Consider the following 25,116-nt stretch of genomic DNA (forward strand, 5'->3'; position numbering starts at 1 on the left):
ATCAATGAGCACAGTGTCAATAATGTGAAAAAACCTTAAAAGTTTACGCATCAACATGTATTTTGCAGAGGAAACAAATACTATTTTTAACAGTTTTTTTTTTTTTTTTTTTTCTAAATAGTGAGGTTTCCCTTAGCATCACAGCCTGGACTGTAAAAAGCTGCCCTATACGTTCCCTTTACACTTTTGCATGTAGCTGGGGGCCCAGCTCTCATTGTGATTAATTATCTACTGGGAAACGCTGCAACAATGAGCACTATTTGCCTAATTGTGTTTCCAGGGTAACTCATTACATAAAAGTTACAATACATAAATGCAGCTCACTTGAAAAACAGGCCTTATAACATATGATATGTTTACAAGGACACTAAGAACTTCCTTCAGAAAATGAAATAGCCACGTTTCAGAATTCTATGGTTAACATCACTGCTAAGAACTGAGGCAGTCTTGCGGGTAGCACAATAGCACACAAATCAAAAGCTAATTTTTTTGGCTTTACCGGCCTGCATTTTTTCCTAGAGATAATCATCTAACTCCCACAAACCTCAAAGAGCAGTGATGGAATAGATTCAAACTTAGAACATGAAAATAATTACATTCTAAAGTCTTCTGCTGTAAATTCTTCTCAAGAATTTCAATTAATTCTAATTCCAATTTTTTCTCTTTTAACATTAAATACTATTTAAAAAAAAAATCTCTCCTTTACACTACATATTCTCTCAACCACTGTGTGACACTTGTAGTATATTAAGTTTTAAATTTACAGGAGAAACTGTATCATGGGCTGAAGAAATACTTTCTCATTCACCAAGAGTATGTCAGAAATAGACTGCTCTTGACTTGGATCTCTAACACTTAAGACTAGAATATTCTCAGACTTTGCATAAAGGTTGAAGAATAAGCAGATTGTATCCATTTTAACATGAATATGGGCAAGTATTTTCTTTCATAAAATCCTTTCAGAGAGGATCCAACCCTACAACTTCATTATGATTGTTAAATCCACACAGCAGATAAGCAAAACCTCAGCAAGGGTTCAGATTAGCCAAAATCATTTGATCATGATGAGTCAGAAGGCGAACTAGAGAATCTTTTGTTTTGCCTTAAAATGTCATGGTAGAAACTGCATCTGCTCAGGAGCTGACTCACAAGACCCTCAGACAATAGTGTAGTGGGGGCAAGGAAAGGACTTGCAGAGATAACCTCCACAGCCAGCCCAGGCCAGAGTGTGTGCGCTCATCAATTATAATCCAGGGTTTTGAATGGGAGAGAAGAAACCATTGGTTCAGCTTCATTAAATCAAATCTTTTTGCTGGGTTTTAGAATTCTGAAATCAATACTTTAAAAGGATTTTAAAATTCATATTTACTTTCCCTTTCACTCATCTCATTCCAGCTAGTTCAAACATAAGAAAATGGATGGTCAGCAAACCCCGAACAGCTGCTAGCTGGATTAATATCTAAAAATCAAACTTTTATCCACACTATCCAAGCCTTTCAGTTCAGAAGAATGAAAGTAGGAATAATCTTTTTTTACCCGTAATCTTTCTTTTTTCTTTTCCATGACAGAAAAAATTAATACAAGTATTTTGAAATATATCAAACTTTTAGTTACTAATACATGCCTGCAGGAAAGACAATAAATGATAAATTTCCCACTTTTTCTCTAAATCACATACAAAAAATCCCCAAAACTGATCAGCTCAGAGTTACTTTGAATTTGGGGTGAGGAAGGAATATCAAGTAGACTCATCTAAAACAGTTTGTCCTCCCTAGTAACAAAAGATAAAATTTGTAAGTACATTAAGAATGTTAAAATTCTCAGCAGAAATCATCCTTTAAAAAGTCCCTGTCAAAAATCCAGCAAGCATTGTTATCTACAAAAACAATCAATTATCATTTTCTGTACTTATTTAAATCATGAAAGCGCACATACAGTTGAAATACATAATTTCTGAACTTTTCACTCAAAAATAAAACTTGCCCTAAGCTGTCTGTCAGGGAAATTGGAGGTAACTTTGATAACTCTTACAATTTTCATATTCATGTAAAAATAGTATGCTACTAGAAGACCTGTCTCTACCACATAGTTTTTGTTATTACTTTGATGAGGACAGGATTAGGGCCTTGTAACCATTCTGCTTATGAATCTAGCAATAAAAATAATTATGGTAATAAACTACATGATAAATAGCACTGCTGGGTTACTGGAACAACTAAACACAAGGACACACTTGCATTTAAAACTTTCCACTGACACGACACAGGAATGACAGGACTGAATAGACATCGTTGTTCTCGAACTGTTCCAGTTACCTAATAAGATTATTTAATGTAGCTATTTGGAGTGAATACACAGATGCAGCCATTATATTTATTGTGGAGAGGACAGAGAAATTCATTAAAACCCCCACCCAACAGGAAACCCTTCGTGCAGAGCCTCAGGGAGGCCCAAGGGCCGGTGAGGCAGCTGGGGCCAGGCCAGGCTTGCTAGGCACAGGGATCCTTGTGGGACTCTGTGTGCCCTCCTGCCACCCAAACCCTTGCCCAGGGGACACAAGGACCCTGTGGAGACATTGCCACCCTCCCAACCTTTATCATGCACTAAAATAGGGTGCTTCTTTTCTTTTCTTTTCTTTTCTTTTTTTTTTTTTTTTTAAGTTCCATTCCTGTTTTGGGGCCGTCAGCCTGGTGTGGCAGATGTCAAGCACAAAAGCCCTCAATTTTTTTCTCCCTACTTTAGGAGCAGGTTGCTTCCCGGTGGTTTTCAGCGTATAAAATAACATGAGACACGGCAACAGGCGAGATAGTAGAAGATACCAATTTATAACATGCTTAATAGACTAAGTATTAGCACTAATTCAATGAGTGGTAGGGGAAAAAATTGTTAATGACAAAAGCATTTACAGTTAACTGTCCAAGAGAATGTAGGGAAGTAAATCATTACATGAAAAAAGGAGCTCCTTTTCTCCATCTACCCCATTAAAAACCCCACTAAAGAGCCAAGGCATTTATTGATTGCTTTCTACTTTCCCACTGCCGAAACTAAGTACTCCTGTATTTACTTTGATTTAAAAATGCATTATTGTCTACTTTCTAATAAACCAGACAGTGGAACAAGAAACTCAAATTATTCTAAGTTTATTCTTAAAAGTCCTTTTTTTTTTTTTTTTTTTTTTTTTTTTGAAAGACTGAAGGCCTTAATCCTTAAAAGCCTTTTTGAAAGAAATGTTACTAGATGCTGGCCTTGCAGCTGGGCCCAGATTGAAAGTGCACTTACATTTTTATGTTTAGCACTGAAGGACTCTGAAGTTAGCCCTCGCACTCCACATAAAAGCTTTGGAAACGGCATTCTTTGCCACTCGTGCAATTCATTCTCTAAGAAAAGGAAATGGAAAGAAAGATTTCATGTCCAGGGCTTCAGGCCTTTGATCATTTGATGAACATTGGATCCTCAACCTGGGCCTCCAGCTTCTCAGGCCAGACAAAGAGGGCCCCGGCCGCACAGGCTGGGCCGCGATTCCCGCCCGAACAAAACCTTTGGCGGCCGCACAGTGTGACAGCCTGGGAAAGGCCCACCTCAGCAGGGCTGAGATGCCCGCTCTGCCCTTTGATCTTTCATTTAAACCCCAGCCAAAGCACCAGGTCAGGGGATTTCACGTTGCACACCCCCATCGGCAGAGGGGAGCAGGTCAAGAACAAAATGGGGGTGACCGATCTCCAAAAAGCCCTGTGACGCCTTTCTCTGGCCAGTTTCACATGACTTGTCTCGTATTGTGAAACACTAAGCCCGCACTTAAAATGGAATTTGACATTACATGCTACAATGGAGTCAATAAATGGCATTCTTCAGTGCTTTTACAACAAAGTCAACCCTCCCTTAAGTGCCTGAAAGCCTGTAGCTAGAAAATACTTCTCATTTACTTCTTTATGCAAGTAAATTGCATATACTTTAAATTTAGTTTTCATTACAGCTTCTTGTTGCTGACGACTGAAGTGAGCTGAACAAACACCTAACAAAGATGTACATTAATTTTACTACATACCATTGCTTCTGTTTTCAAAGACTAGGTTGTCACGTGGAAAAGTGCTGCAAATATCTCCATGTTCTTTCACTGAGGGAAAACCTATTTTCCAGTAAGCATGAAAAACTGATCTCATCCCACTGGAAAATCTCCAGGACAGGGCTAAGGAGAAGGCAGACACAGGAGAAGAGAAGGCCAACTTCTTTTAACATCAGGAGCAAGTTCCCTATGATGCTCATGGACAGAAAACATACCCCTTTATGTGCATGTGTGACCAGACACATTAGCATTCAGAATACAGAGGAAAAAATGCTAAATTCTTCTTTCTGATGGGGCACCAGGTCATTATGTCCCACAGGACTGAGATATGTGGATGCAATATATGACTGCAAAGTGTGGAGTATATTTTTAAAATAAATCTAAAAATATGACTACTTTAGAAGGTTTAAAACAACCATAAAGTGATTAGAAATCAAAGGTTTATTATTTCATATAAATTAATTTATGTTATTACAATTAATCCTTTTTCTTTAAACACAAACACATTGCACACAATGGCAGATCAAGGTAGCTTAAGAACTTAGCACAAGAATTAGAAAGGCTAATGACAATTTTTTATTTTCAACCTCAGGGATTACTCTTCCTCTTAAAATGCAGTTCTATGACAGTGTAATATAAACAGTGTGGGAAAGGGGTATGATATATCAAGTTGACAATTATGTCTTTTTAACATACAGTCAGGTTTACTTGCCCACTTTTACCCTCCTTCCTTTTGAAGACTGTGTCAGTATTAAAAATTTGGTTTAATTGTATCATACCGAGATTATTTCAGGGTATCTTAAGCACTTCTCATTGTGAACCATATAACGATCAATAAAAATAATGATTCTAATGTCTAGAGGATCTATAGATTTTTACTTTTAACACGAACATTAAGACATTTCATTATTTCATGAAACACATTTCACTGACAAGGAAACCAAGGTATAGGAAAGTTAAATAAGTTGTTCAACATTGAACATAGAGGGGCAGAACTGCAAACAGAGCACTACAATTTTCCAAAGAGACAAATTTGTGCAAATCTGTGCACCTTGTGCATGGGGACCTGTCTGGTACCAGATTTTCTAGGCACTATGGTGCCAATGGCCAGCTACAAGAAAAAGCAAATGTGCTTGACCATTGTGGCTTAGTAGATGACAATACTCTGGGCAATAGTCATGAAGCAGCCCAGGACCTAACTAACGACACCACTAAATAAGAATTGTACAGCCTCGAAGTATCTTCTTCTAAAAACTGCACTATTTAAATGGTAAAGTTAGAAAATTCAAATAGTTCTCAACAGCACAAGAACATCTGCTCATTCACAAAGCATTTGCATTTGGGTTTGTTGTTTGAAATCACTATGAAAATGAAACTTAAGAACATTCAGGAAAAAGTACAATTTGCCTCTAATTTATTCTCAGGTTTTCTGTGAATATTGCTCCCCACGTTGTCATGGCAACACAAGCACATCTTTCAGTACCAACGAAGTAACAAGCCTTTTGATTCTCACCTTTAGCCATTTTATTGAGAACCATGTCAATTAGAATGTAGGTTCCACTTCTTCCTGCACCATCACTGCCAACAGAAAGGGAAAAAGAAAAAATAAGGCCTATCAATGTGCATCTAGATTCAACATAAAGGTACCTGCCATTATGTTATACTGTTACACAAGGACTGAATGAGGGGAAATGTAGGGTACTGAGAAGGGGAGAAAGAGCTTGCCCTGAATTAACACAAGTTGTTCAAGGAAGATTAGCCTGCATGGATACAAGGGCTTTGTTTTGATTTTTTAAGCCAAGCTGTGTTTATGCAATAAAAACATTTTAAGCAACATTGGAAAAGCCAGTAACATTAAACCCCTAAAAGGATGTAATTTTTGTTCTTCAAGTGTAAATATAATGTGCTTATAGTCACTTGCACTTGAGTTCAAGAACTGCAGAATAAGCTAGACCAGCACATTATCCAACACTGTCCCAAAATGTTGTGGATTGCATTTGAACACAGCGGCCAGAGAATACATTGAGACACCAGTCTAAGAACTGATATATCTGATTACTGATGGACTGCAGTCTTTCTTCACTATATATCACAAGTGATTCTTCTTTTTTACCGTTTGCTTCAACTCTTCCGTAGTTGCAACAATCAGAAAAAAATATTATGCAATTCCTGAGAAACAGCTTTAACTTTTGTGTGCCATCAGTCTTGCCTCAGAGATGAGAGACCAAGCCTTGGGAGTGGAAAAGCTCCCTAATGGGAATGCAGCTTGTGTCCCTTTCAGACATCAACATATAATTGCCAGTGTGATGTTCTTTTAGAGCTGCTGTTAGCAAACATAATTAAGACCTTAAGTAAAAGCTTTTTTCTTTCCCTTCCCCCAAACTTTTAAAAGGTGCATGTGTGACCAATTAGACTGTATATAGTTTTATTAATTAAGCCCTTATTTTTATTGATAGCTCAATTTGTGTACAAGAATACATGAAAGGAAAAATAATAGAACAGTGTGAGGCACATTATTTCATTCTGTTTATAGGCAGGCAGGCTATGAAACTTCATTTTTATTAAGTCTTTGTAGAAAGGCTTTTTCTCTTTCAGTTACTAGATGACTTCTTAGAGAGGGAGGTAATGGTAATATATTTTTTTTCCTATGGCTGTGAAGGGAACAAAGGCATAATCTCATTAGTTAAGCTGAATGGTGAGAGACAAAGCAGTGATCAAGCTCAATAAAAACAAAACAAAACAAAACAAAAAAACAACAACAGAAAACTACTGAGCGAATGGTAGACATTTTCATCCATCATCATAAGAGAGGAACAAGAAACTTTAAGGCTCTTCACTCTGTGTCAAATGTTTCTTTTCTTAGGATTCCTAAAAGCACAGTAAAGGAGCCTGCTCCAGGCTGTTTTCATCTGCAGAATGCCTCCTGGCATCTGGGGGAAGGTGACTGCTGAGCCACTGGTGACACAACACGTTCCCTCTCCTCCCTCCCACAAAAAGTGGAATGTCACGTCAAACAACCTGCCTCTTAGCAGAGCTTTGTTGTTTCTATTTTCCTTGTCTACAAGAGTATTTTGAATAATTAAGTGCAATGTTCTCCTTAAAACTCACAATGTCCAAAATCAAACATTAATGTTACTATGGCAAAATTTTCCATTGACCTACCCAATAGGTTTCCATTGCATCTAGCAGAGTTTGAGGCCTAAAAATAACCTGTGCTTAAAGGATTACTCAATCTGTGGGTTGGTCTCCACTCCCCATCACCACCCTCCTCTTACCATGATCAATGAAAGCAAGTGAAGAAGAAAAAAAATTAACTGAGTGCTAATAAAGGCTAAATTGGGAGGGAATGCATGGAACCACTATCATTTTGTAGGAGATGATTGAAGGAATCAAAGTACTTCTTATATTTGAAAGGCATTAGCCATGCATTCTTAGTTCAAGACACAACATCTACAAAAGCACAGGAAAGGATAATTTTATTAGGAAAACAGACCCTAAACATTATTTAGCATTAAAGAACAGATGATTTATATTTCCTACCTTCAGCCTACCTTACTGTCTTGTTAGTGATTTATTTAAAGCTTTAATTTACCCATTTTGTTTTTACCTACATGAAATTCTTGCACAAAAATCTCTCTGAAGCTATTTTAGAAATTGTACTTGCCTGCAATGAACAACTACTGGACAAGAGCGACCCCTGTAGCACTTGTTTACTTTTCTGAAATAAAACAGACACAAAAAATTAATTAAGCATATTACATACTGTTTCTTTAGCCAACTGTCAAAAATAAGCAATAAGAAAAAGCAAATATTGCAGCCCTTAAAAAAAAGTCCAGTTTATAATTTCCTGATATAACAAGCAGTTGTTACATACATAATCTTGTTTAAAGTTTGCTTCTGCTTTGCTGCTGTAGAAATCCTTGGTAACATCCCATTACCAGTGTTGGTTAGGCAAATGAAATAATCTCTTTTCTCAAATGTCTCATGTGTTAGCTCCAAACTAAGGTTATCACAAGATGCTTTAATTTTAAAGCCAACTATGAGTTCATGAATTTGCTCATGAAGCAACAATAAAAACAAAGCTATAGAACAGGTCTGCCAATATGTAAGTTCAATGAAGGAATTAGCTAGTGCCGAAGCAAACCAAGATGCTCAGTCTAAGAATAAAGCTTGCACAATTGTTTTAAAACTAATTAAACTGCCCTACAAAAATCCAAATCCCAAATCCCTCTTCTGCTCTAGAATGTATTTTACATATGAAGTTTGTTACATACCAAAAAAACACCAAATATGTGTGCATATGTTAACAAGGCAAGCTGAATAAAGGATTAATTGGGAAAGCATTTCCTCAGGAAATCAAAACCTTTCACTTTCCTTGATGAGATGCTTGAGTTTACCAGAGCTAGAAGATCTCCTATATAACCATTTCTTAGGGCAGCTCCATGAGATGCCCAGTTACTCCAATGGTCCCCAGCTTTGCCAAGTGTTGCAGAGGATCCTAACTGCTAAACTGATGAAGTGAACTGCCAGAATTTGGCAACTGTGCAACAATGTTATTATGAATTTGAAAGCATAACTAACCTCCTGAATCATTTAGTTCTTGGCTCTTCATCTATTCACTAACATCTGTGCTGTTAAAGCATGCATATATCTTTAAACATTGCTTACAGTATAGCCTGAAGATGCCTAAACTTCTAAATCTGACAAGGAGTCTGGATATTTGGAAGTCAACGCAAGCAGGCTATGGAGATGCTGATGATGTCCCAGGAAACTGGGTTTTCACATTCTGTCTTTTACTATTCAAGATTCTAACCAAACTTGATAACAATATTAAGTTCTCTTAATGATTCCCTTTAAACACTAGGATTTAGGATTTTTCACAATCCTTACTCTCTTCTGCTCATTTATGTGAATTCATATCCACAGAGACATTCTGTCTCTTTTTATACTCCTCGTATGTAAGTAATGCAATAGAATAACTTTATCCTTTCTATGAAATAAATGGCAAGCCATTGAGAAGCACCTGACTTTGAAAATTAAATGGGACAATTATTTGTCCATAATACATATACAGCCACTATCAAGCAAAACTCTGCCTCCCACCATGTGCACTAGGAGAAGAGCAGTTTTTGCACTTAAGGTATTACTTAAAAGATAATAATTACAGAGGGGTATTTACCATTTCTTTTTCTGCTTATGTGGTTCCTTTGTTCCCTGTATGGCACTACTATACTTGCATGTTGTGACTAGCCACCTACCAAAGTCCTAATGTACTTTCAGTGACAAACTTGAACTGAACCTATCAGAAAATCAGACAGCCAGAGACGCATGTTAGGGAAAGACACCTTATGTTTACCAGTTTTATTGAACAGTTTCAAACATTTTAATTATCACACATTTCAGAAAACACAGTAAAACAAAGGGTTTCAATACAGCTGGTTCATAGTTTTGTCTACATATAGTTTATGAAAATATTTAAAAGTGCAGCAACGTCTCATGTCATTCTTAGTTCTGGCTAATGAGAGTGAGCTGAAAATTCATCAATAAGCAAAGTTCTTGAATGTTGAAGAAAATATATATAATATATATATAAACATATACAGGAAGAATTAACTTAGAAAGAATGATTAGTAATACAAACCAACCCTTGGCTCATTGAGTGAAAAAGAAATCATCATGCAAACCATCAGCAAGCAAAGGTCAGAGGTCGTTAGAGGCTCAGAAAAGGGGTTTCCCACATTGTCCCTGCAGCAGAGTCACAGTTTCCAATGATCACTTTTGTGACTATGCAACTGGGCTCATATTACTAGCTGCAACATCACAAAAATGACACTGGCAACCGCTAATTAGCTGGCAAAATAAGAATTTGTCCATTTTTAAAGTGAGCAGTGTTAGTAAATGCCATTGCACACAGCAAGAAGTGATAGCATAATAGATATATATTTTAAGCAAAGCCCTCACATGTGATGCTAATTATCTTTTAGCTTAGCAGTCCCTCTTTAAAGTGTAAATGTGCTCCCTCTGGGCTCAAGAAATATTTAATTACACATATCAGTGCATGACTAACAAGCTAGTCCAGAGCAATAATGATTGGTCTATTGTTCAAAATGAAATTAGGACTCCAGAAGCATTTAAAACTGACCAGTGATTTCTGTAGTAGCCTCACCTCTCAGGGACTGGCTTTGGCACAGATTTTTGAAATATGTAGAATAATCTCTTTTTGGCAATTTATACCTACATTATGAAAGTGTGATAGATTATTCCTCAAGGTTTAATGCATCTGCTAAATACTAAAACACTGTCTGATACACAGTAAGAGAAATGTAAGCTTTCAGTTTTCAAAGAGACTTGAAAAATTTCCTTGAATAAAAATTATAAGGTCCATATTCCCACAGACTCTGGGCAAGGTAATTTTGGGAATCCAATTTTTCTTGGTGATGAATTATAAAAAATAGAGGGTTGGTTATGTATATGCTTAATTTCATATATGTATGTGAATATATAAATATACACACATATCCATATATATATACAAACACACTGAATGCACATAAAAACATAGATAGATTAAAAGAAATGAGAGCAGCCCCTTCCTAGCACCACCTTACTACAAGTATGGCAGTGCTGTCAGACATTCAGGGGGCTTTATGACTCAGCTGTCGTAATCCAGCGGAGCTCATACTTTAAATAGGAAGCTTCAGGTGCAAAAGATGTATTGTATAAATGAATTCCAAATACATTCCTTTTTTTTTTGTCCTTAAAAAAACAGCAAAATTAGATGACCAAGAAAACTGAGATTCATAGACCAGCCATAGTGCATGCCAAAATTCCTTTTCAGAAGGAATTTTACTATGCATTCAGTATTATGAGTTCATCGTACAAAATCTGCACATAGCAAATGATTACGGTACCCTACGCTGGACTGTGAATACATATTAAATGAACACTCAGAATTCAATTAAATCTTAACAGGTTCATTCCCATACTTGCTTTAAATGGAAAGCTCAGCTACTTTTCTCATCTAGTTATAATTTTGCTTTTTCAAAGTATCACACAACACTTCTTCAATGAGGCTATTTCATGCTCGCACAGTGTCACTAAGCAGCACGTTCCTGGTGATGTGAACTATGATCTACTCTAGACCTAATCCTGCAGTTCATGCACGGACCTTGAGTCTTATTGAACCAAACAGGAGCTGCAGTGCTCCAAGTTTCAGATGTCCTAGCTGATTTGTAGCCTAGTTAGAAACGATAGCAAATTTCCCACTTAATTCAGAAGGGGTAGAATTGGATGCTGGGTTGCACCAGTGCTGCAGCCTTGCATGGCTTAGTGCAACTCATTCAGCATTTTCACCACAAAAATTCACTACAGGCAACTTCCACAGTGCCAAAAGCACAGGAAAATCAACGTAAAAAATCACATTAAAATCTGTATTTGAACCCAGAGAACCATTGTAAAATTCTCCATCCTATGGCCCTGCTTCCTTCCTCTGCTATTGCTTTTGTGGTGTAACCCTGGAGCATGTCCAGATGTTCTTACCTAGCCCCAGTTCACAGCGACTGCTGCACTCTGTCACTTGACCTGTAATGCATGAGATGATTCTCTGCTCTGAAAAATCCTTGCTATACATACAAGAACACTGATGGATAAAGAGTGGCATTTAGCCCTCAGTTTCTAAGGGTAAAATATTGCCAACAGACAACTGTGCAGCCAGCTCCCATTGGACATAAGCCAGCTTCTCCCCTCGGGTGCCGATGCGTAACTCCTACCAGCATCAGCCAGAGCTCCGAGCGCTTACTGAAAGAAACAAGTTTGGACCTTTTGAGCACTGAGCCCTGTATAATCACTTCAGGGGGCTGTGGATAATATTGTAGCACGGAGAGGAAAACAGGAGATCCCCGAGGCCGCTTGTGGATTGAGAACCAACTCCCCAAACCTCCTGGAGATTCTTTTCATTAGTCATAAGCGCATCGCTGTGGATTAGCTGGTACATGCTAACACCTACACGCGATGCACTGGGCACGGTTTGCAATCAAGAAAAGATTATTTCACTCCAGTATTTATCATGTATGGCTTTAATTTTCAAATTAAAATTTAGATAGACACAGCAAACATTAGAGAAGGTGACAAGGACTTTCACAGGTTTTGCCTTTGTATGTTTCTATTTTAGAACCACGCTGACTTCCTTTAAAATTCCAGAGGGCATGCTTTGTCAACATTTTCATCTGCTTTCTCAAATCTCCACCTTTCTTCAGCCAAAAAATGTCTAGAAGCTTCACTGCTTGATCCTCACAAGCAAACACTACCATGGGAATGCCGTTATTGCCATATGACTCCATTGTGACTTTTTTTTTTTAAGTGTGTTGATACTACATAATTTATTTGTGAGATTCCTGCGATAAGGATCATAGGGGAGCCACACAAAAGGCTTGGAAGTTGCAGATGGCTAAATACTTGGAAAACAAAGAAATACAGAAGCACTGAAGAGCTGTACAAAGGAAAGAAGGCATCAATCTCTAAATAGGAAGTGAGTGTGTCTATTTGTGAGGCAACACCAAAAATCAATCTATTGCAGATTTTTATGTTAGTTTATCATGGCAGCATCACAGGCTGAGGGCACTCTTTCAAAAAAGAATTACTTAAAGCACTACTAGAAGTACAGACAGTTCAAGTTTAGTTCCTCAGATTTGGATCATCTTAAATAAACTGCCATACTTTGTGCTTTACCTGCGGAAATCCAGAAGTGATCTCGTGGAAGCAGGAACTCTCTGATCGTTCCAGCTGAGGAAATGGAACTGTGTCACCGTGCGGGTCTCATTTGTCTGCAGGTTCTTCAAGTAGAAGCTCCTCACTAGGAAATCCTCACACCAGATGTGCTCAGAAACAAGGTTTACCTACACCACAGAGAATAAATGGGGATCAGGGATTTTGCTTGCATCTTCAGAATTGTAGGTGTGAGTTGTCTTGGATGAAGGAAGTGCACCAAATTTTATTAGCAAATTGGCCAATGAGGTGAAAATATTTTTTTTATTTAGCAATTAATGTTGTCAGGAAGGGGTTTGCTGCCACTCCTATTTAATTGAAAATATTAAAAAATTACTGTCAATTTTAATGGAAAAGAAAAAAAAATCACTAAATTGAAACCTGATGCTGTGGCCGTGCCTTTTGTATTCATGTAACATCATACACATCAGACTGCCAGGTGCTTTTCACATGAAGATGCCCACAAAGCATTGCTCAGGCCACATCTGAGTGATCTTAAAAATCTCACAGGAATTCACATGAGAAGTTAAAAGTCAAATTTTTCACCCACATAGAAAAATAAACATAAAAATGCAGCTTATTTTCAGAGTTAGTTTTTTCAGATAGAAAGTTTTTTCACATGTTGGTTTAAATGACAATATTTCTTCACATTTTCCTACTCATATTTGGCATTGTGTTGTTATTTTCTTCCTCTGGTCAGCCAGACAACTGGAAAAACATGACAGCCATTGTCAAGGTTACACTTCCAGAGAACTGGTGATATGGTATTTTGGGGTAGCAATGCAAAGCAGAAAATAAAAATCTGTATTTATTGTTGTGACTGAGGCAAGAGGTAAAAATAGCATTAATTACTAAAGCTATACAGAGGCTTTTCCACAAACATATGCATATGGCTTTCCTAGGGCAAAATTCACTAGTTTTAAAAATACTAATTTCCTATAAAATATAAATATGTGCTTTTATATTTCAACCACTTGCAAAAACATTTTAAAGACAAAATCATTGTCTTTTTTTTTCCCGGCACCACTTGGCTCATTATTTACTAGATTTTACCCAGCGCAAACTACCGGGTAATGAAAACAATGCCCAAATTTCCCACAAATCTAAAACTACTCAAAGACACACCAAGGGGATTTAAGAGACCTCAACTCGATGTACAGCTCAGATCAGCTGAAACAGCATTTTGCCCCGTATGAAATCGAGCCATACCCTTCCTGTCACGTTTACAACCCGGCATTTTGTTTAGGTACCTCGTAGATGTGGTAGAGGTTTGACCCTTCGTCTGGCCAATAGTGGTAGCACTGCTTGACTCCGTTTTCCGCGAGGGGTGTCAGCATGACAATAACGACACAGCCGTTCTCCCAGACCATCTGCAGACAAAGAAAGACACCGTGGCCACATTGTGACTGCCTAATTACTGCGTGACATGTATAATTACTGCACTCAGACACACAATCAAAATTTATTCCATTCACAGGAAATTTATTTCATTTTCATTAGACACTTTTACTCTGCAGCTGCTTTCAAATCCCTGAATAAACTGGCACCATATTTTGCAGGCGTCCATGAAATATTAAAGAATTTCCAGCAATTTCAATTTGTATCTTCTACAAAATCTCTCCTTTTTCTCAGTACTTTGTTCAGCTGCTTTTCTGTCAAACTTTCAGATCCACAAAGGAAATACTGAACAATGCTTGCAAAACACATGGCTATGTGGTGTTTGATACTAAACACCAAAGGAGCATGGACACACCACTAAGAGCATATTGACCTGCTAAAGTTGCATTTGCTGAAACCCGTTTGTACCTTCAGTCTTGTTTCTCTTTACAGTGTGCCACAAAGCAAAAGCTACAAAACCACTGCATTGCTGAAAGAATCATAAAAGTTGCACCTGAACAACAAAGACACAATTACAAAAGATTTGCTGCAAATGTGCATTACTTTTTTACTTTCTCTTTATTCTCCTTTCTTTCTTTTTTCTTTCTTTCTTTCTTTCTTTCTTTCTTTCTTTCTTTCTTTCTTTCTTTCTTTCTTTCTTTCTTTCTTTCTTTCTTTCTTTCTTTCTTTCTTTCTTTCTTTCCTTCTTTCCTTCTTTCTTTCTTTCTTTCTTTCTTTCTTTCTTTCTTTCTTTCTCTCTTTCTCTCTTTCTCTCTTTCTCTCTTTCTCTCTTTCTCTCTCTTCTCTCTTTCTCTCTTTCTCTCTCTCTCTCTCTCTCTCTCTTTCTTTCTTTCTTTTCCTTCCTCCCTCCCTCCCTCCCTCCCTCCCTCCCTTCCTTCCTTCCTTCCTTCCTTCCTTCCTTCCTTCCTTCCTTCCTTCCTTCCTTCCTTCCTTCCTTCCTTCCCCTTTTCTTTTTCATTGATTTTATTATTTTTCTTTCATTCTCTCCCTCTCCCCCACTCCTCTTCCCTCTTTTTATTTTTCCTTTTATTTTTTTCTCATTTTCTGGAGCTACAAGGGAAGCCCAACCCATGCTGCAGACCGTGCACTGTCAGAGCACAGGTATAGCAGAAACAGGAGGAAACTCTTGTATCTTCGCTATCAGCACAATCTCCTAACAATTTAGACTAGCCATGGTCCAGGATACAGGAATCCAACACATCTTCAGCTAAAAGATCTGCGGATGCCTCACACAAACAGCAGAACAAGCAGAGATACTCTGGTCTGGTGCATCTCCCTTCCAAACACAGCCCATGGCTGAACAAAAAGGCTCCTATGAATTAATACCAAACAGCATAATGACTAAAAACTGTTATTATTATGCTGTACATTGATGTTATATTTGCATACAACTTTCATTGTCTTTTTGCTAGCATATAAAATTACTGAATGAAGAATAAACTACTCTTTTTGTGAAGGGTTATGTTTATTTCACAGAAATATTTATAAGCAACTGTATTGACATGTAAATTTTGTAAACAAAAAAGGCCTTTGTCTAAACTGTGCAAAGATGAGATGATACATTCAATTCAAGGATTATTTTTTTTAATTACATATCAAATAAAAGGTTTCCTATTCATGGATAATGATGTTGTCTTCTCTTTTAAGAATAGCTTGCATATATAGAAACAAATAGCATTTTTCTTTGCCTTTTTTTTCTTTTCTTTTCCATTTTGTAACATAATTGAAACAACTTTTAAAAACAGCTTAGAATTATTTAGAGAAATTAATCTAGGGTTTGCACAGAATAGGGCTATTTATAATTTATATAGATAGAACTGAGGAAAGAAATTGTAGTTGGATATAAGGAATAGAAAAAAACTTCTTTTTTTTTTTTTTTTCCCTTGAAAAATTTTTCAAATCAAACTATCTGTAATCCGCTCATCCTCCTGTTAAAAAACTGACAATACTGCAAAAACACCAAAAAATGCTATAAATTGATAGATAATTTATTTTTTCAGACAGATGCAGATTTATCATTTGTATCTTTTTTTGTCTTTGCATTTGTTTTAGACCGCAGCTGGCAACCTTCTTTGTATGTAAGGAAGATGAATTGGTTTTCATTCATTCTATCATAGTTTCACCTTTTTTAGTTAGCAATCAGACTAAGATCAGAATTCAAAACATGTATCTTACTTTAAAACTAGCCCCACTAAATCAGTACTTTCATCACATAACGATTTAATGTGCCTCTAGAAGGTATAGAAGCTCATTGAAGCCATTACGAAAATGAGGAGAAACACAGTTTTTATGAGTGTAATAAAAATACAATGATCTAGACCATAAACTAATCATCTAGCACTCTGCTTGTGCCACCCAAGTGTAACATTATAAAAGCCCACTCGTTTAGAGAGGAATCCTTACAGTTTGGCAGCCCTGTTCATTGGTTCAAAGATACAGCATTTCATTAGAGAGGGGCTGTCTGCATCTCTGAAGATTTCATTAAGCATAAATCCAAATGAAAGTTAATTTAAACAAACAATTTCAAAGTTACTCCGGGGTATTATATTTCTTTTAGGTCATAGCGCGAAAATGTAGAAGTCAAATCTACTAAATCAAGAAGGCAATACAATGTAGTGGCATCACCCCTGTTACAAGCAATTGTCATCGCATCTTGTGTGCTTACCATTGAGATGGGATCTTTACTAAGACTCACAGGCTGCGACTTGAGGACTACCACTCTTATTTGTTTCCTTAATAATTTAAGTATTAGACCATGGGGATGTTATCTGTATTTCTAGCCAAATAAAGCAGAAGAGGGGTAAGTTAGAGGCAGCTCACAGTTTTATACTGTGGCCAGTTCATCACCCCATCTTTAACTTGGTGATGGGTTCAGGCACTTCAGGTCCCAACACCCAACACTTTGCTGTGCCCAGTGTGCAGAAAGGGCTGTGTGCTAGGAGGTGGCCCCAGCCAGTGCGTCCCTGTACTGGAGGAGCAGGTAGCACAGCCTCAGTCTGCACAGCACCAGTACAGCTTCTGGGGAAGTGCCTTTGGTTACCAAAGTGACATTTTGTCTGGGCTCAGAGAAGAAAAAAGGAGGTTCAGACACAAATTCACAATAATTCACATAATTCTGAACTTTATATGCTTCCACAATTGAAAGTAAGCTATTGTATATGATACTAAATTAAATAGAAAGTAAGGTCCTCTGGGCAGAGGCTTTTCTTTTTAGGTATTTGTGTAGAGCCTATCAAAATTAAGCCTTAGGCTCTAAGCGTTAACTACTGTTAGGCAAATAACCATATAAAACTAAACTTCTCTAGATCACTTTGCATAGGCAGCTTCATGTTTGTAATTTATGGCAATACTTGGAGGAAAAGAACATGGAATGGAATCTTCTGAATGAAAGTGATAAAGTCTGAGTTACGCATAAGAGCTAACTATAGAGCTCTGCAGTGCATGCTTTGTGGAAAAGGGAAAACTGTATAATTGTGTGACATGTCTACCTTCAGCCTATATGCCATGTTAATTATCTTTAATGAGGTTCTGCTGTATGCATCATTCTCAAAACATTCCTTAGACAAGAATAACACCATCCCTTTCCATTTACTGCAAATTAAAGGCTGAATCCTGCAACCCAAAGATGAGCAGTGCATTTGACATCCACAGGATTCCCTGTTGATGAAACCCACCACATGGAGAGACCTCATGCTGTGGCTATCGAGCATGCCAGTCCCATACAAAGGACTTCTGCATTGGGAAGAATTAAATTTAGTATGAATTACTTGTAAAGGAGCACAGAACTGCTTTTTCAAATAAGGAAAAAAATAAAGGCACAAACAGAATCAGTGCTACAACTGCCACAAATCCTATAAAACAAGCATTTTTGAAAGCTTGTATGCATATTTACAAATTCTGTTGTTTACTAGCTTGTAAATAAAATAGTTGATATGAATCCTCTTATTTTTGTCAGACACTTGATCATTTTGAAACTTCTTTTTATAATTACGGATCCACCCCAAAACCCTTTTTCAGCCATTTTCTTCTTTGTTTTAGTGATAGGGAAATGATAAGATATGTGTTCCAATCAGATGCTGTTCTTTTGACAGGGACTGGTGGAGAAGTTTCTAAAATGTGATGATTTAAAAGTAGAAAATAACTAGGAAAATCGGTTAAATCCAGCCTGTTCACTAAAAATAACAGGCTAATCACACCAGCTGCATTCTGAAAGAGATCTCCAGTAAACTGAAGAATCTACCTTCTCTGTCTTTTAAGTTTCCCAAATAGTTGGTAAATGTAACTGTTTGGAAAAGCGGAAAACAAACAAACAAATTCTAATTCCTAATGGTGATCAAAAATCAACAAAAATAAACACAATTCCTAAAACTGCAACAAGTAAGGTATTACCACTTACAGGATCAGATTGTACACATCCTATTATACATCTCAACTCTAATTTCTTTCAAGTTCTCCACTGGAAATAGAAAATGTTGTATTGAGACAGTCAGAAAATGGTATTTTCTGGAATATTTTAAAAATAAACCTCAACATTTTAATTAGTTTAAAAGAAAAGAGGGGAGCTTTTAACTTAAAAAAATATTTTGGGGGATTTAGAATTTTGGTTGCTTGCAAAACAAGCTTTTTGCAAAATATTTTGGTTGACGATAGCTTCGCCTTTTGATGTGAAATGGGTCAAATCCGACAAAATCAGTGTCCGTTTGCAGAGTCATAGGTGTGCCAGAGGACCAAGAAAATCCATAGTTTTAAAAATTAGCTATATGTTTTATGTTTAATTAGAAATTACAGTTAAAAGGACATTTTAAAACATGAAGCGAATGGAAATCATTCCATACGCCACGTGAAAACAGTACTCCATGTTGAAGTTGAATTCAGGAGCTATGACTCAGAGCTTTCATCAGTCTGGCCAGGAGCAGCCACACTGCAGCAGTGATGACTTCAGAGAAGATCATATATAAGCAGGTGGCAGTCAGGCTGGCTGCATGCATTTTGCTCCTGCTGCTTCAACAACCCTTCTTTGGAAGTCAATGAGGAAGGCAGACTCAAGATGACTGCATGTGTTGCTGTACCTTCTGCTGTCTCTGAGAGACATGAACTGCTCTTATTCTTCTCAGTAGATGGATAACTCAAGCCTTATTATTAAATAATTTAAATACTCTGTTTAGTATTGCAGTGCTGACAAAACCACATTAAAAGGGGACAGTCTCACCAAAACTTCCATAAATTAGCTTTTCACTTTAGTATTGGAGAGGTGGAACTCCAAAATTAAAGGGGTATTTTTAAAAGGACCACTTCTAATTACCTTCTCTGACCTAAGCCTTAATTAGAAGTGAGCATGGTAAATGCACACTCCTACACAGAACGCCTATGGAATTCCTAATGCAATATTTATTTCACATGGCTTGATAAGTTACTAGAGCTCTAGGGGCTACTGTTCTGTGCCTCTCTCTCCCTTGCTGTTTTTCTTTTATTAAATTAAAATATGCATATTTTACACATTGAATTGCTCTGTTTCTCTTTTCATCTGCTTTTCTTTCTGAAGGTGAAAACTGATTAGACATGCAGGAAGTCCTGTTCCAGGCAAGGAAAATAAAACTTGGGAATCAAGACTGCTTGAAAGCGTTGTGTTCTGCACAGATGAACAAAATGGAGAAAAATAATCTAGTCTGAAAATTAATTTCAGCATTCACAAAACATGCTGAACTGGGAGCACAGAAACCAGCAATCAGAGCAGAGTTTGGTACAGTTGCTCTTACTCAACCCATGGGCTTGGAACACCAATTTTGCAAGGAGACTCATTCAGCTACAACCACATGGTCTTTTGTCCATGGGGATTTGCCTTTGGAGATCACTGATGACTAATCTTTTTTAACACAGGAAACAATCAACTGTCAGTATTTTGTATTTGTTTTTCTGAATTGCAAAATTGGAAAAGAAAAGCAAATGGTGCCAAACAGACATGCAAACATTTATCAAGTCCTCAAGTCTGAAATTCAGGAATTGGGTTCTTTACATGCTGGTGTGATCTGGGAGTAAAACGACAGACAAATTTTGAACTGACTCTGACAATATATTGAATATGGGTAGAAAAAAATAGTATAAAATAGTTTTAGATTTAGAAAAGCAGAATAGGGGGCAATGAAAATTAAATGGCAATGGAATTCCATGGCTCAGATCAGGGCTTTGGTCTTTACTCCTGGGACTCTTTCTGCAATTTACATTTAATAGTCTTGCAATAAAAATAGAAAATAATCAAAGGAGCAGAGATGAGGTCTCACCATGCCCAGCTGGAGGCCCCAGTCACAACAGCACAAACCTCTGCTGCAGTTGGCAATAGTGTGTCTTTAACAAGAAGAGCAAAGATCTCAATTTCAAGAATATTTCATGTATTGGTGAGTAGTGAAGGAAAGATGGGGTAATGAAAATCATGTATTTGATTCAACACATGTCAGATGAAGCTCTTTTTCATATCCTGGAAGAGCATCCTAAGTTCAAAGGGTCAACACCTGCAGTCTGTCCTCCGGGTGCTGTAATGGATTCAGCACTGTTCATGTGTGGTACCTGCTCCAAGACTCCAGTCAGACTGGGACCCTCCAGGGGGATTAAGGCATTGGGAGAACTATCTGGCCTGAGCTACAGATCTTTTCAGGTAAAAGGGCTGGGGATTTCCTAGTCCAAATTATAATTGTTGACTGCATTTAATCCGATGGCTCATTGTTGTAGGTCCTTTGAACCCTTTTGTTTCTCTGTCAAATAAGGAGAATTGTATTTCTCTGTTCCTTCCATAGAAGTCATACGATGTTCATATACTTCGTTAATTATGTTGGTCATGAACACAGGAAATCACAGAAAGACAACAAATACTTATGTAAATATATATCATACTTGATTTGATTTTCCAGGGAAATTACGAGGCCACTTGGCAGGAACTGCTTCATCCCTCCCTCTATTTCACCTACTATGGTAAAATTAAAAAAAAAAAAAAAAAAGTAGTGAAACTGCGCTTCCCTCCAAGAAGAGGAAGGGCAAATGTTTAATAAAAGGCTGAAGGGTAGATGATTAATAAAAGCAAAGCATAATGTGGGTACTACCAGTTCTAAAGGGAGAATAAGACTGTATTTTCCAGCGGGAAAAGCTTATGGACTCCTACAGAAACCTCCATTTTCAGACAATGAACTTTAACAGATATGCAATTTATAAAACTGGCATAATTAAGAACATTTCTTTCGTGTAAGGACAGTTGGCTCTAAATATTCTAACTCCAAGGAACAGTTTCTTGCATATTATCATCCCTAGTCTTCTTAGAATGCTTTAAAAGTTAAGGCATGTACTTCATGTCAAATACTTCATGGAATTATAACCCAGCACATATGGAAAATAATAAAATTTTATGCCTCCAGAATTATTCACAACATGGAACTCCTGCTGCGAAAACTTGTTATAGATCAGAAATGTTCTACGTCCTCTTTCTTTTGAATTATGTTCAAAGAGATGTTGAATTTTAATAGTGTTATGTGAAAGAGCTCAGTGAAATCTCACTGAAGCTGCTGGACAAAATCATCACCTTTCATTCAAGATAAATGCAAGAAACAAGCAAGCTCTTTTATGGAGCTTGATAACTGAAATTACAGAAGTTATCATCAAAAACAAGACAAATGTGAAGCATGTGGGCCCATGAGTTTTTCTAGAAACTGATATGCTTAATGCAGAGAGAGAGGCATTAATCAAGGCAAGATGATTAATCAAGATAAGCAGAAAAAAAACATATGTAAAAGGAATAAAGAAATCACCAGCACAGCTCGACAACCTAGCATTGTGATCATGGTAGAAAAAAAGCTGAAAGAGAAGTTGGGGGTAAAATACTGGGTGAAAGAGGTCTGTGAAAGAAGAAAAAAAAAAAAAAGAATTCATTGCCTGTTATTTGATTCTGTCTCTGTTCAAGGAAATAAAACTCCATACTTTTTTTTGTAAATAAAATGGAACTATATCAAAGCAAAACCCTGTCCTGATGATGAATTCTCTTTCCAGCTGAGAAGAAAACAACACACAGACCTGGCAAATTGTTTAACCACTCAGGTAAAAATGGATTAATACCATGTGAGAAGAGGCATCCAGTTTTCAAGAAAGGGAACTGTGAGGTGGAATTCCCACTGAACCAAAATAGAATCAATGAAGGAAGTATCTCTCACAAATAGTAATTGGTAAAAAGAGATGAAAACAAGACCAGATGAAATTAAAAGAAGACCTAAATCAGCTGGAGGCTTTTCAAAATTAATTAAAGTAGTGGCTGGAAAATTTCCAGAGCAGTCTAAGAGATGACATGCAGTCAGAGATGAAATCTCTGCTTGAGCCGCAAACACAGAGTAACCAGACAGATTAGGAAGCCCTGTGGCAAAACAGATCAATGAGGTGACTGACAACACATCTGCTGCAGGCGAGAAAGTTTTCAAAGAAAAAGGTAAACCAGAAAAGTTGAAACTAACTTCGGGCTTGCTGGCTGATAAGAGCTATGGCAAAGATATAAAGGGTTGGAGAAGAGAACTGGAACAGAGGGGCAGACAACTGTGCAAGTCTGATGCCTGGAAATGGCCTTGAAGCATTGTAAAAGCCACACTAAGACCCATGTCTTTTTCTTTAGCACTATTATTTTTTACAACATAAATAAAGTTGGTTTGAAAACTGTTTGAAAATGATCTATGTACAAGAATTTGGACTATCTCCAGCTCAGAGACTGCATCTTTGAAAGAAAAAATTCCAGCAAGCTAATCCTTCTCAGACTAACATTAAAACCCAAATGAACAGAAATGTACAGAAAATGTTGAATCTAATCACCAGCTCTAATGGCCTAAGTGAGATGGGACTGAAGAACAATACCTGCTGTTCTTCCTCACATTACCGAAAAGGACATAATCTTTCAAGAAGTGATCACTAGTGAGAAGACTGAAACTGGTCCCTCTCCTGTCCCACAGGGGTACTAGGTATGGATCTGTTCATCAGGAGTAAGAATGCTAAACAGGATGAGCTTGGGTAAAGCATCAGCAATGATTTAGGAAAGATTTTTGCCTGGAAGACAGAGAAGACACTATCTTCATTCAGATCCCGGCAACGTGAAAGTAGTAAATGGGAGTTTGATTACTGAGTGTCTAACAGCACTTGCACAAAAATACTGGGCACTGGATCAACATAACTGGTTGTAGATGGGCCTGCCAATAAAAACAGGAAAAAAGACTATCCAAAACTAAATAATCTGTTCGGTCTTAAATAGAGATAATGAATGTGACCACATGATCATGCAGAAAACATAGACATGAAGAAGAGCAGGCACTGCTGAACAGTGTTGGAGCTCAGGAACTGGGTTCCTTTTGCATGCAAATACATTGGAAAAAGAGATCCAGAAGTATCCATAGCCTTACCCCCTGCCAACATGCCTTTGGTCCATCAGACCAACAAAAATTTGGTCCAAAGTAAAACCCACAAAGTATAATATAGCATGACTGATGGGTGGAAGAATCCAATGCAAATTTAAGACAAACTGCATTTAGAAACTGTGTGTCTGGAATTTAGCATGAAAACTAGATAGTCAGGACAGATCAGGAGCAGTTCAGATTTTGTGATGGATATCAGCTGTGCTGTAAATGCCAGGAAAGTTGTTTTACATTTACGCTTTCATGCTAAAGAAATACTTTGTAGACAAGTGTTTTAGAGAAAACAGCTTGATTTGCTTACAGGAGTGGAAACAATTATACCTGTTTCTTGCTGGGGTAGCCTTACAGACAAGGAAAAATTGACTGGATGGTGCCCACCATGCAACTAGGATCTAAGGCTACAAAAAGAGAAAGCAATAGATCTAGTAAATATTGGCAAAGGGTACGCCACACTCCAAGAGTCTCTGTTGGAATTGCTAAAGCATGACATTATGCCTTTAGACAAGGAGCAGCAGATTAATCCCAGGTCTCTGCTCTGGAATCGGTCACTGTTGTTACTATCAGTAGGATAAATACTTCACTGAGCATACAGACGGGGAAGAAAGAAGCACAGCTCAGTATCAGCTGGTTCTGAGTGGAGGAGGGAGAGGGAGGAGAACCACTGAGAAGATGTTTCAGGAATGAATAATTGAATTCAAACAATCCCTGGTGGCAGTACCACAATGTGTATAAACTACAGAAAACTGTATTCAAGTGAACATCAAAGAATTCTGCCTCGAAAGGAGTTAATACCCTATTCTCCTTAGCAAGTTCAGGTTTGCCTTTCTTTATCTTAAATAGCTACTGTTTGGTGAAAAATGGATATAAACTTTGCTCCTGCATCTGGACATTAACCATAACAACTGAACCAGCATATTGACATGTGATCTGCAGGAAGTTTAAAAAAAAAACAACCAAAGAAAAGTGGGTCATGGTTGAATCTGACATAGGAAGCTTGTTATTTTGAAGTGACAAACATCATCAAAATAAATGTAACAAATACGCTTGAATGGAAACCAATAGAAGAACCAGTAAAATATCACATATCAAGTATATCACATGAAGAGTGGACACATAGCCACACTTGGGAAGCAGCTGATATTGCCAAATAGTGTCCATGAAGCAGCAGACCTGGTGCCGATGGAGAGATTTTTACTGGGATGAGAAATAGCTAAGGAGAACAAAAAGAAAGTGAAAGAAAATGAAGAAATTCAAGTAACAAATGGCATGAAGAACAGAAGTTGAGAGAGACTTTTGACAATGGAGTTGGATAGAAACAGCTTGGGTCACAGAACGAAGAAATAACTTTTCATTTCTAGTCACTCTCTCTGCAAATATGTTGCCTAACTGTTCAATTTAGAATGGTAGAAGAATAAAATATATTCTTCAAACTATGGTGGGATGATTAATTCTGATTTCTGTGTTGGC

General features: G+C 37.3%; 1 protein-coding gene across 1 annotated transcript in view; it reads right to left on the minus strand.

Moving 5' to 3' along the window:
- The window catches only part of PTPRN2 (protein tyrosine phosphatase receptor type N2), a gene marked incomplete at both ends in the record, with an annotated part of 643,308 nt that overhangs the window by 15,110 nt on the left and 603,082 nt on the right, over nucleotides 1-25,116 (minus strand). The window contains 4 exons of the mRNA XM_084281525.1: nucleotides 5,577-5,641; nucleotides 7,728-7,781; nucleotides 12,791-12,957; nucleotides 14,077-14,196. Of these exons, the coding sequence (XP_084137651.1) occupies nucleotides 5,577-5,641; nucleotides 7,728-7,781; nucleotides 12,791-12,957; nucleotides 14,077-14,196 (406 nt within the window). The remainder of the gene's footprint in view (nucleotides 1-5,576; nucleotides 5,642-7,727; nucleotides 7,782-12,790; nucleotides 12,958-14,076; nucleotides 14,197-25,116) is intronic.

The sequence above is a fragment of the Netta rufina genome (genome assembly GCF_964035555.1).
Source record: "Netta rufina genome assembly, chromosome: 2".
Lineage (NCBI taxonomy): Eukaryota > Metazoa > Chordata > Aves > Anseriformes > Anatidae > Netta > Netta rufina.